The sequence below is a fragment of the Engystomops pustulosus genome, chromosome 1 (assembly GCF_040894005.1).
Source record: "Engystomops pustulosus chromosome 1, aEngPut4.maternal, whole genome shotgun sequence".
Classification (NCBI taxonomy): Eukaryota; Metazoa; Chordata; class Amphibia; order Anura; family Leptodactylidae; genus Engystomops; species Engystomops pustulosus.
The window spans coordinates 182,000,227-182,013,251 of NC_092411.1; the positions used below are offsets into that span (position 1 = coordinate 182,000,227).

The following is a 13,025-nucleotide window of genomic DNA, read 5'->3' on the forward strand; positions in this document are numbered from 1 at the left end:
CCAACAACTGATATATTTTTTTTACACCAGGCCCTTCAATTTAATCTGAGATCTAAGCATACTAATAAGAGAATGTTGCTCTTTTCTATATTCACACTTGGCCAAGGACGCACCGAAGGCTTACAAGAACCTTATTCCAGAATGTAGTGATAGTCCCTCCAGGGTCTTTAACCTATACAACCCCACAATCTGGTCCCTTTCCATACAAAAATCTGAATCCCTCAATCGGAGTCCAATCCACATCACCCCAAAGTGGAGGCTCATGCAAAAAATGTTTCCAACCTAGTTTTAATTTTACTTTTTCCCACAACCATTGCATCACAGTGAATGATAAAAAGTGATATTTAAATTGTTCTTTAACAAATACTTTTGACTATAATGAACTCCATCCAATATTATATCCATCCAAATATTAATATTTTCCTTCTAGTGTATAAAAAAACTTTTTCCATATTGAAATCACCTATATTTTGCTACTGTGTAGCTATACTTCCTGGAAGGGCTAGAGTCCCCTCTTCAATTGGTGAATATAATTTTATCAAACTTATCATCCATGCCCTCTGGACCCCCCACCCCCACCCCCTCACTCATACTTATCACCAATGGACTGTTTTTTGTAAAAACAAAGAGAACCTGAGGCAGTATCATCATTTTGCATAGAACTAATCTTGCCGCCAAGGGTAAATTAATTTTTTTCCATATCCCCACTTTGTTATAATTATTCAATTCTCTACTAATCCGAACCCCTAGGTATTTCATTTCTGACACTCCTTTAAGCTGAACAAGATTCTGTATTTCATTAGACACTGGATCAAGTGGAAGAAATGAGGATTTACTTCAGTTGATCAAATAATCATTGATCTTAATCACATCAATGATTACTTGAATTATATTACCACAACAATCCAGGAACATTAACATGTCATCTGCAAAAAGTCTGTATATTTTCTTGATCCTCTGACAAAACCCCTTACTATTTTCTCTCAAGCAACATGCTAATGGTTCTAGGGCTATTGCAAATAACCGAGGGGATAAATGTCAATCTTGCCTTGTCTCCCTATATATACGGTACAGACCAAAAGTTTGGACACACCCTCTCATTCAAAGAGTTTTCTGTATTTTCATGACTATAAAAATTGTAGATTCACACTGAATGCATCAAAACTATGAATTAACACATGTGGAATTATTTACTTAACAAAAAAGAAACAATGGAAACCAAAGAAAAAAATTAAACAACTGAAAATATGTCTAATAGTCTAGGTTCTTCAAAGTAGCCACCTTTTGCTTTGATTACTGCTTTGTACCCTCTTGGCATTCTCTTGATGAGCTTCAAGAGGTAGTCGCCTGAAATGGTTTTCACATCACAGGTGTGCCCCTGACAGCTTTAATAAGTGGGATTGCTTGCCTGGGACCATCAGTTTTGTTGTGCAGAAGTCAGGTGGATACACAGCTCATCATCCTACTGAACAAACTGTTAGCTGCTTTTTTTCTAGCCATAATACAAATTCTAAGTAAAGAAAAACGAGTGGCAATCATTACTTTAAGAAATGAAGGTCATTCAGTCCAAAAAATTGGGAAAACTTTGAAAGTGTCCCCAAGTGCAGTTGCAAAAACCATCAAGCGCTACTAAGAAACTGATTCGCATGAGGACCACCCTAGATAAGGAAGACCAAGAGTCACCTCTGCTGTGGAGGATAAGTTGAAGCAAGTCACCAGCCTCTGAAATTGCTGGTTAACAGCAGCTCAGATTAGAGACCAGGTCAATGCCACACAGAGTTCTAGCAGCAGACACATCTCTACAACAACTGGTAAGATGAGACTGTGTGCAGCAGGCCTTCATGGTAAAATAGCTGCTAGGAAACCACTGCTAAGGACAAGCAGCAAGCAGAAGAGATTTGTTTGGGCTAAAGAACACAAGGAATGGACATTAGACCAGTGGAAATCTGTGCTTTGGTCTGAGGAGTCCAAACTTGAGATCTTTGGTTCCAACCACTATGGGGCAGATTTATCAAGCAGTCTGAAAGTCAGAATATTTCCAGTTGCCCATGGCAACCAATCACAGCTCAGCTTTCATTTCACCAGTGCTCATGAATATTTTAAAGGGGAGCTGTGATTGGTTGCCATGGGCAACTGGAAATATTCTGACTTTCAGACTGCTTGATAAATCTGCCCCTATGTCTTTATGTGACGCAGCAAAGGTGAATGAATGGACTCTACGTGCCTGGTTCCCACTGTGAAGCATGGAGAATGAGATGTGGGGGTGCGTTGCTGGTGACCTGTTGGGGATTTATTCAAATTGAAGGTATACTGAACCAGCATGGTTATCACAACATCTTGCAGTGGCATGCTGTTCCATCCACTTTGCGTTTAGTTGGACCATCATTTATTTTTCAACAGGACAATGATCCCAAACACACCTCCAAGCTGTGTAAGGGCAATTTGACCAAGAAGGAGAGTGATGGGGTTCTACACCAGATGACCTGGCCTCCAGTCACCAGACCTGAACCCAATTAAGATAGTTTGGGGAGACATGGACTGCAGAGTGAAGACAAAAGGGACAACAAGTGTTAAGCATCTCTGGGAACTCCTTCAAGACCATTGGTAGACTGTGACTACCTCTTGAAGCTCATCAAGAGAATGCCAAGAGTGTGCAAATCAGTAATCAAAGCAAAAGGTGGCTACAATGAAGGACCTAGAATAAAAGAAATATTTTCAATTGTTTAAAACTTTTTTTTGTTAAGTATATAATTCCACATGTGTTAATTAATTGTTTTGATGCCTTCATGAAAATACAGAAAACTCTTTGAATTTGAAGGTGTGTCCAAACAGTACTGTATATAGCCTAGGCACCATCAATGATTTGCCATTAATACTCACTCTTGCAGAAGCCCCATTATACAGGAGTTTTAGGCATGTGATAAATAAGGCTCCAAAACCCATTCTTCCAAACGTCAGCCAGATGGAGTCCCACTTGACGCAGTGAAATGCTTTAACCGCATGGAGTGACATAAAATGTTTGTCCCATTAGAAAAATTTACAGTTCAGTTCAGCTCTATTGGTCATAGTTAGCTGCAACTGCTGGAGTACCAGGGGCCTCCAACAAAACTGAAGATTTGCACTTCTGAACCTGCATATATTAGTGCCTTGAATAGCAGACAGATCCTGACCGCTAGAACCCCCAAAAAGTTGAACAGAGTGGTGGCTGTGTCAGTCATTCGACCATCTGGAGAGGAGAAAGTGCCAAACTTACCTCTCCTCTATATTTATATGACATTTATTATATCCACAAGGTTGTACATTTGCATCTCAACATTGTGTCTTGGCCATAAATTAACAAGACACTTCAGATCATCTAAAGGCATGCTGAAACATTGTTCTACACATAAAGATTGTCAATCAGATGACCCAACAGCACGGCTGATCCCAGCAGAGGGAAGGATCTATCATCCCACTGTACATCTAAAATATGCTGCTTTTATGCAGTATTGAGCAGGTTAGTTAATACTGCTAAGTGTTCTGATTGAAAGGTAAAATCTATCTGCAATATAGGATGCAGGCAGACAGAAAATATAGTAAATGAATAATATATATGCATAGTTAACAAGAGCTTTAACCCCACTATCCTCCTGTTCATACACTTCCCTCACACTATTTCCCTGGTCACCCACTATTTTCCCATTATCCTAACATCCAGCGTAATATTTGCCATTTCTCTCGTCTCGACATGCCACGCGACACTGTCTCGGCACGATCCACTAGCTTGCAACCCCTAAGCTGTACCCGTTAACAATCTCACCTTAGTTAACCTGCTGTCTCCCATTTCCCAATCTACCCAAAGTTGCCCCCTGTTTGCTTGCATTTTCAGAGCCCCAGGGTGCAGTTTATACTAAAGTGAGATCTCAAGTGAGACTCAAGACTAAGGACATGACTGGTGGTAGTGTACTATGGAGTATGGAAGGGGCTAAAGAAGTGGAGCACTTATCTTAAAGAGCAACTGTCAGAATGTCACAGGGGGCGGCAATGTGTTTCCATGATACCTTGCAGCCCCTCCAAGTTTAAATCTCTTATACACCCTGAAATCACAGTAGTATAGATGATAAGGTCCAATCCCTAAAGGAGAATTAGCATATCACTGTTGTTGGCTTAATTCTATTTGGTTCAGATACTGGGTGTATAGAGCATGAGTGATCCTATTAAATAAAGTTAGGAAATTCCTCTGCACGTGACACCTCCTTCAACACCGGCATCCACCATCAGGGCACCGGTGTAGCTATTTACCAGTGTGCATGCAGAAATAATCAGGAGCAGATTAGGGAGCTTTATAGTGAATCTTTATTGGTAAGCTAGCGTGTTACCGTCTTTGCCAGATAGCTTATGTATATCATACGAAATGAAGACAGGCAGCACTCCAAAATAGTGAAAAAACAAGGGCTTGACAAAGGCTGAGACTACAGCCGAAACGTTGCGGGAGGTGGAATAAACACCCTTGTTTTTTCACTATTTTGGAGTGCTGCCTGTCTTCATTTCGCTGGATATCTACTACACTCTTACTGGTGAGAGTGAGGATAGCACCCATCAACTCTTTTTCTCTCAAAGACTGTGCTGCTTTTTTTCTTCTTTTTATGTATATCATAGCTAGGCTACAACAGAGACTGGCTGTGGAGGCTAATGTGCAAGCTGACACAAAACTAAAAAAAAAAATCCAGTGGAGACGAGACACAAATGTGAATGCTTTCGGTATATCCTGTCTGAGCATCTGCTCCTTGTTTAATAAAGTCCACCTGTTCCCCATAAAGAAGGTACTATTGATATCACATTTATAGTAATTTGGTGACACCCAGTAGTTATTAAAGGCAATGCCAGGTATCTAACCAAATGGAATCAAGCCAACAATCAATCTATTACATTCTCAGTGGGGTTAGGACAGAATAAAAACTGCTCTGTTCCTTATTTTAAAGGAAATCTTACACCAGGATGTAGGATTGTACACTAAGCACACTCACATGCTGGTGTGAAGGGGTTAAAAGCACAAGGGGGACCCATCATATATTTGGCCCAGGGGCCTCTACCAACTTAAAAGAATGTCAGAGTTAAAACAAACTGTAAAACAAGTTAAACTTAATTGAACAAAGTTTGTCTGCTGTTTGTCATTTGCACACATGATGGCAGCAAACTACATGTCATTTCTCCATTGGATTTAGTCTGTGCATAGGAATGATCATAGTACCACTGAATACCAAATGACACTATAGCTCACACATAAATCAACTGTGAAGAAAAGAAGGAAACTCATTCCTGTTAGGTATCTTAAAAGGCTCAACCTTCAACAAGTTTTGCTCTAAGGAAAGAACTGCTGCTGGAAAAAATAAAAAATAAAATGATATTATAATATATATATATATTTAGATAATATGATAATATAAACACAAAGTGAACTTGAATGGTTATTTCTGACACTTATTCGCAAGTAAATTCACAAGTGACGTTGAATCAATGAAATTCGGTCCCTTGAGGCTAATTTCAGATGCTTTGCTAACAAAACCTGGTCCTTGTGGCAGCCGCATTTCCCGGGATGACCCAGGCTGTATGAAGTCAACTCCTTGCTTCATTGTGAATAGTGTTGTAATTTGAGGGGGTGCAGCTGCATCTTGGCCCGTGGGCCATAAGTGTCTCTTTCCCAAATGATAAGGCTGGTACAATAAATAATAATTTATACTTGGAGGGCCTGCTACAGACTGTGTGTAGGGGCTTAGAAGTTGCAACGATTAAAGGGAACCTGTCACCACACTAACCCCTCCCCCCTCTCTCCCCAAGCGTTACCGTCTTATGTTTCTTGTAATATGCTATAGAGCTCCCTCATGTAGAGATATGTCTTACAGCTTGTACAGTATGGCCAGATGTATTAAAGTCCCTGCGCTAGTTTTCTGTTGGACTTTGCACATTCTTTTATGTTCAAACTGTTTGCACGTGTATTTAAGAAGTGTCCGCAACACATATGTGCCACATGCGAATCATTTTGACTATTTCTGCACTGAAATGTGCGCTCTGGTGCACAGTTGGACCGTGCAACACATTTATCATGCAGTGTCCGACAGAATTGTGTTGCACGCCCTATTGGTTAAGGTGCACCAAAAAGAAGTGGTTGCACCCTGTCGGAGCAGATAGTAGACAGATATGCATTGACAACGGAGAAGTAAAACTGTTACTAGGGAACACTTTGCAGTTTGTTTGTTTCTCTACAAACTAAGCAGAATTTCTTAATGAAGTATATTAGAAAAATGATCACACACATACACACCCACACAGTATAAAAAAATAATCTTAAATGACAGTTGCACCACAATGGCTGTATACTGGGTGTAGGCTGCGACCAATGTATTTCCCACTCTAGTCTTATACTCAAGTCAATAGGTTTTCCCAGATTTTTGTGTTAGAATTGGGTACCACGGCTTATACTCGAGTATATATGGTACTTGTATATATACACACATATACAATCAGTTGTAGCCTTATAAATAAATGTATGTCTTATTTTCAGTTTTGCTTAAGTTTTGTTTTTATTGATTTATGTTCCATACTTGCATGCATTTTTTATATTTTATTTTAGATTATATTTTTGTTGTATCTTTCATTTTCCTTTGCAGATAAACTTGAGGAGTACAGGCCATCCTCAGTCACAATTCCTGCTTCACAAAGCAAACAGTCTGAAGATGCATTTGGTTGTGTTCCATTTATTTCTGCTTCAGGCAAGTGCATCTGTTTACTACAATGGCTGAATGCTTATAACAAATTTTGTGAGATCAGTCATAACAACTAAAATATATTGGCTTATCTGCGCTTATATTACCGTATTTTTCGGACTATAAGCCGCACAAAAAATCCTTTGATTTTCTCAGAAATCAAAGGTGCGCCTTATATATGAACCATACTTACAGACAACAGCTGCCTTGAACTGTGCACAGGTCTGCCACCTGCTGGTCATTCATCCTTATAATCAGGCGCGCTTTATAATCCGGTGCACCTCATATATGAACCTAGACATTTTAGCAGGCATTTATTGATGGTGGGCCTTATAGTCCGAAAAATACTGTATGCTTAATTTAAAAAACTCTTAGGGTAACTGCTCATGTTAGTCGGATTTAAGGGTTTTGATGCTTTTGGCTGTAGATAAAGTTTTTTTCTTCATTGTATGTATGAGATTGCCATCAATTCTATACACTACATTGTTAGTGTATTACATTGTGGATATTCCGTAGGGCTAATCTGCAGTGTGTGCAGTTACCCTTATTGTTTTACACTGCTCACATCTCTCATTGGAATATTTTGGGACTATTTTGGCAGTTTTAGAGCCTTAACCCCTTCCCGACATGTGACGTAATAGTACGTCACATGTCGGGTCCCGGTACATGGAGAGCGCTCGTGGGCCGTGCCCTCTCCATAGCCGGTAAGTCTTTGCTGCATATTGCAGCAAAGGCTTACCGGTAACACCCGCGATCGGTGCCGGACCGATTGCGGGTGTTTTACCGCTGATCGCCGCCGGCAAAGGTGCCGCCGGCTGCAAAGAGAATGCGGCCGCCATCTTTCCGTGGATCGTCGCTCCCTGTGACATCATCGGGGAGCGGAGATCCGTCTCCATGGTAGTTTCGGGTCTCACGAGAAGACCCGAAGCTACTTCGGGTTAACCCATTCATTACAATGTGCTGTCAGCACATTGTAATGTATGAGTAGTAAAATCCCCATATACTGCCATACTGTAGTATGGCAGTATATGATAGGATCAATCAGACAACCTAGGGTTAAAGTACCCTAGGGAGTCTGAAAAATAGTAAAAATAAAAAAAGTTTTAAAAAAATTATAATAAAAAAACCTAAAAATTCAAACCCCCTTTCCCTAGAACTGATATAAATATAAATAAACAGTAAAAATCACAAACACATTAGGTATCGCTGCGTCCGAAAAGGCCAGATCTATCAAAATATGATAACGTTTTTTCACTGCGTTTAACCCCGTAAGGGAAAATCGCGCCCAAAGTCGAAAATGGCACTTTTTTGCCATTTAAAAAATTTTAATTTCTATAAAAAGTGATCACAAGGTAGTACAGTCCTAAAAATGATAACTTTGTAAACGTCATCAAAATCCGCAAAAAAACGGCACCACCCACAGCTCCATACACCAAAGTATGAAGATGGCAAAATCCCCCAAAAAAATTTTGTACAGGAGGTTTTAATTTTTTTAAATGTATGAAAACATTATAAAACCTATACAAATTTGGTATCCCCGTAATCGTACCGACCCAAAGAATAAAGTAGACTGGTCATTTGGGGTGCACAGTGAAATCCGTAAAATCCAAGCCCACAAGAATACGGCAAAAAATGCGTTTTTTTACCAATTTCACTGCATTTGGAATTTTTTTCCTGCTTCCTAGTACACAGCATGGAATATTAAATACCACCATTTTGAAGTGTAATTTGTTACGCAGAAAATAAGCCATCACAAAGCTCTATACATGGAAAAATAAAAAAGTTACAGATTTTTGAATGTGGGGAGTGAAAAATGAAAACGCAAAATCGAAAAAGGGCTGCGGCGGGAAGGGGTTAAAGGACGTCTACCACAAGGATGAAGGACTGTATGCAAATGAGCCTCCATTATCACCTATGGAGCCTGGAGCCCCACAGGCTCATTTGCATACAGTCTTTCATCCTGGTGGTAGATGTTCTTTAAGAATAGAGTTTCCTCATAATCTGCAGGTCACAAATATGCTTATATTTAGAGCAATGAGGATGTTTTTTCAGCAATAAGAACGAATTGTAAAACCATTAGTTCACAATACAATGTCTATAACGTTCCATTGGATTGTCTTCCTGTCATGTGCATTGAGCAGGCAGGGGAATGGTGTGGAGGAGAGGAAGAAATGCTGCTGGCAGGGAGGCAGGCAATGCAAAATAAACTTTTATAAACTACTGAAATGATTCAGAATGCTGACAAAGGCATTTTTAAAACCAGCGTAGCATAGGCTGTTAGAACCTGTCACCAGCTAAAAATTACATTCCTGGTGACAGGTTCACTTTAAAGAGATGCCCATTCAGCCAATCACAGGCTGACACAGTGATCCACCTCTGTTGCTGATAGGCGGAGTGGGAATCTTCAAGTAACTTGTGTGTGGTAGGCACCAGAATGTGGATAGCTTTTAAGACCCAAACACAATCAGAACCCATACATTTATGTTATGCTTCAGTCATTCCATTCACAACCCCTTTACCATTATCCTGTATCTATATTTAAAAAGATGCATTTAAAATTCATAAATTCAAGATCTTAAATGGCTTAAACTCAACAATTTTCAACGTAGCATTTTTTGTTGACAGTTCCCTTATAATTTACCAACATTCAGGGCAAATATGAAAATAATCAAAATCAGAGCTTAATTATAAAGCTAAAAAGACAACTTGTTAATGCTATCTTTATATCTATACCCTGCCACCCGCTCTGCCAGCAGTTATTTATTATCATGTGAATAACTGCATCTCTAGATGTAATAATACCTCTGCAAACCAATTTATTTTGTCATCTATTTTGGAAATTCATGGCATAATGCTTAAAATCCTCTGAACAAATAGTCATCTTAATGATCTTGTGTATTTTATGCTTGACCTACATCAAAGATTTATGTTACAAAATATAAACCTCAGAGACATTTTTTAATTTCCAGTCTTTGTATGTCTTGAAATCGGCGGCATCAGTGCCACAAATCTCCAGCAATGGTGAGCAGATGCTTCTCTGCCATTCCTCAAAGAAATTGTGTAGATTTAGGTGAAATGTCTCGGTAATCCGTGAGCCTGACATGTGGCCAATTGCTGTGAAAAGATGGTAGCAGTATGTTACCAATTGAGAGAAGACCTAAAGCTTGTTGCACCCACCCTCCAGATGACGATGCAGCAGAAGGCATGTAATTACTGGTTGCACGGCATTAATCAGGTTTAATCGGATGTTAGGAAAAAGAACATCAGAACATAACATTTCCTTGAAGATTGGGATGATCTTGTATGATTAAAGATGTTCCCCTGACTGTTGCTAGAGGGATGAGCAATTGTCCTTGAAAGGCTACAGACGTGATTATAAGTGGAGAAATTTAAGCCTTTCGTTGTCAGCAGATGTTGACTTTGAATTGTTTTCACTTATATTTCATTATTTTGCAGTGAAAGCTGCACACATGAAATCAAGGAAGACATTTGCCTTTTAATAATTTTAGCACCTCAAAAAATAGGCCCACCAGTATACAGCTACACATTTGCAAATTCCCAAATGTAGCCAAAGCAAATTTATTTCAGTAATATCTTTTCCACTAGTTGTTGTCTTAGGCCCCTTCCACACTAGCGAGTGTGATGCGATGAACTCGCATCACACTCGCAACGCAAGCTGCCGGGAACGCACGGCCCGAACGCTGCACCGCGGGAGTGAACTCAGCATGTCAGTTCACTCCCGCGGTGCAGCGTTCGGGCCGTGCGTTCCCGGCAGCTTGCGTTGCGAGTGTGATGCGAGTTCATCGCATCACACTCGCTAGTGTGGAAGGGGCCTTAGACTGCAATGGTTCTGGAAGCTCACCTGCCTTGAATTTAGGCCCTCTATGAGCCTGAACTTCATCTCCTGCAAGGCAATTGGTGACTGAGGACCAGCAGTGAGATTCCTGGGTAAGAGTAAGACTGATTGGGTACTTCACAAAAGTAGTCCCAGAATACAGAATATCAACCATGCTATGCTGTTGTATAATATTCAGATTACCATATATACTCGAGTAGAAGCCTAGTTTTTCAGCACAAAAAGATGTGCTGAAAACCCAAACTCGGCTTACACTCGAGTAAAAAAAATATATCAAAACTCACCTTTCTGGCTTTCCCCGCTGCTGGCTATATACTGGGGGATATGGGCTGGCAGGCTATATACAGGGGGGCAGGTGCTGGCTATATACTTTTTTGGCAGGGTCCGTCAGGCTATATAATGGGGAGGCTGCGACCAATGCATCTCCCACCCTTGGCTTATACTCAAGTCAATAGGTTTTCCCAGGTTTTTGTGGTAAAATTAGAGGCCTCTGCTTATACTTGGGTCGGCTTATATTCGAATATATACGGTACTTAACAGCTTCCCAGCTTATTTTTTTGGGTAACAGAGATTATCTGGATGTAGTATCTACCCAACCAATAGAAAAAAAGAGTAGTGGAGTAGCACAGCAGTGGTTCAGGGTACAGGCCTCAGCAGACCCAACTGACAGATAAGTACGATATATGTAGTAGAGAAGCAGCACTCCTTGAAGAATTAGGCTTTTTTTCACCCAAAATGAAGGTGCGAAGTTTCAGCCCCTCAGTGGAGCTATTTTAAAGCATACGGATGCATTGCAATTGGCTGCAATGAAACAAAGAGTGAAAAATTTAAAAGGGGTCTGAATACTTTTTGTACGCACTGTATACTTTAACCCCTGTGGGCCAGTTCACATCCCTTTAGGTCTTTGGGCCCAAACAAGCCGAGGCAGAACACATAGAACAGGTGCAGGTGTTTCTAGTGACTACACGGGATAAAGTATAATGGAAAGAATAATACCTGAAGGCCTTACAAGAGATGTAAAGTGGCCCTTAATGTCTGATCACTATCATTTAACGATAGTCAGCACAGGTAATAAGTATATAGGTAAAGTGATTGCTCTGCATTAATAACAGAGGGATTTTAAAGAATTTGCTTACCAGGATTCCTTTCACAACCTTTGCACTATGTCGGGGGATCAGACAAATGTGCCTTCTTTCACGTTTACTGTTCAACTTGGCTCTTGAACCTGTCTCGCCTCCTCCTGAGACCCATTGTATAATTATTGCTACAAAATTCGCTCCAATCCTTTGTCTTTTGCCTCTACAACAGTTTTTTTACCATTTGTGAAGTATTGCCATATTCAGTAGAAATTGTGTAACTAAATTTTCTCATTCAATTTCTCATCAAATCAAAATTTAAGGCTAAAGCCACATTGTATAGTCCAAGAAATTTTTCTCAAATAAGCCGGAGCACGTTAGGATAAAATTCAAAAAGTTGTATTGGGTATCCATTAAAAATGTTGCACTAAGCATATGCTAACAAGGTGCAGGTATACGACCTAGGTTTTTTGAGAAAAATTTCTTGGACTTTATCGTTATGCCAGACGCCGTGGAAGCACCACTTTGAGCGGATCCACCCTTCAGACAAGCCGGAGGGTATGTGAACCTTTTTTCCACATTGTATAGGATTTTTTAAACATTTTCTCCTGCAATTGTTACCAAGATTTTGCAACACCTGTACAGTAAAAGTACTCACCACTGTACCCCATTATAAACTCACTGAGGATATTATTTTCCAAAATGACATAACATTTTGGGGGTTTCTGTCATTATGGTATTTCATGATGTCTGCAAATGTAAAATAACACCTGAAATATGTTCCAGCAAAATCTGCCTTCCAAATGCCAAGGAGTGCTCTTTCCCTTTCAATCCCCACTGTGCACCCCTAGACCAGTTTTCATCCACAAGTGATGTACAGACGGTCCCCTACTTAAGGACACCCGACTTATAGACAACCCCTAGTTACAAACGGACCCCTGGATGTTGGTGATTTACTGTACTTTAGCCTTGGTGCTACAATGAACAGCTGTAACAGTTATCACAGGTGTCTGTAATGAAGCTTTAGTATTTATCCTGGTTCTTATCACAATCCAACATTTTTAAAATCCAAATGTCGTAGACACCAAAAAATTTATGTCAGTTCCAACTTACATACAAATTCAACTTAAGAACAAACCTACAGAACTCATCTTTTATGTAACCCGTGGACTGCCTGTATTTATATATGCACAAGATTGCAAAGGAAAGGGCGGGGCGTTATCACCTGCAAGTTTTTGTGACTAAAGTAAAGCTAGTACAAAGTTGTGACAATTGGGCATCTTTCACTTTTTTCAAAACGACTGCAGTAGAACTGCATCTGTATAAATTGTCACAAAAAAAGACTGGAAA

General features: G+C 40.0%; 1 protein-coding gene across 2 annotated transcripts in view; it reads left to right on the forward strand.

The window, feature by feature from the left end:
* Positions 1 to 13,025, forward strand: part of BMP2K (BMP2 inducible kinase) — a 117,725-nt gene that overhangs the window by 101,828 nt on the left and 2,872 nt on the right. The window contains exon 15 of one of the 2 annotated variants that reach the window (XM_072114400.1): positions 6,648 to 6,749. The exons of the other annotated variant lie outside the window; for it this stretch is intronic. Within the exon in view, the coding sequence (XP_071970501.1) occupies positions 6,648 to 6,749 (102 nt within the window). The remainder of the gene's footprint in view (positions 1 to 6,647; positions 6,750 to 13,025) is intronic. 2 annotated transcript variants of the gene reach the window in all.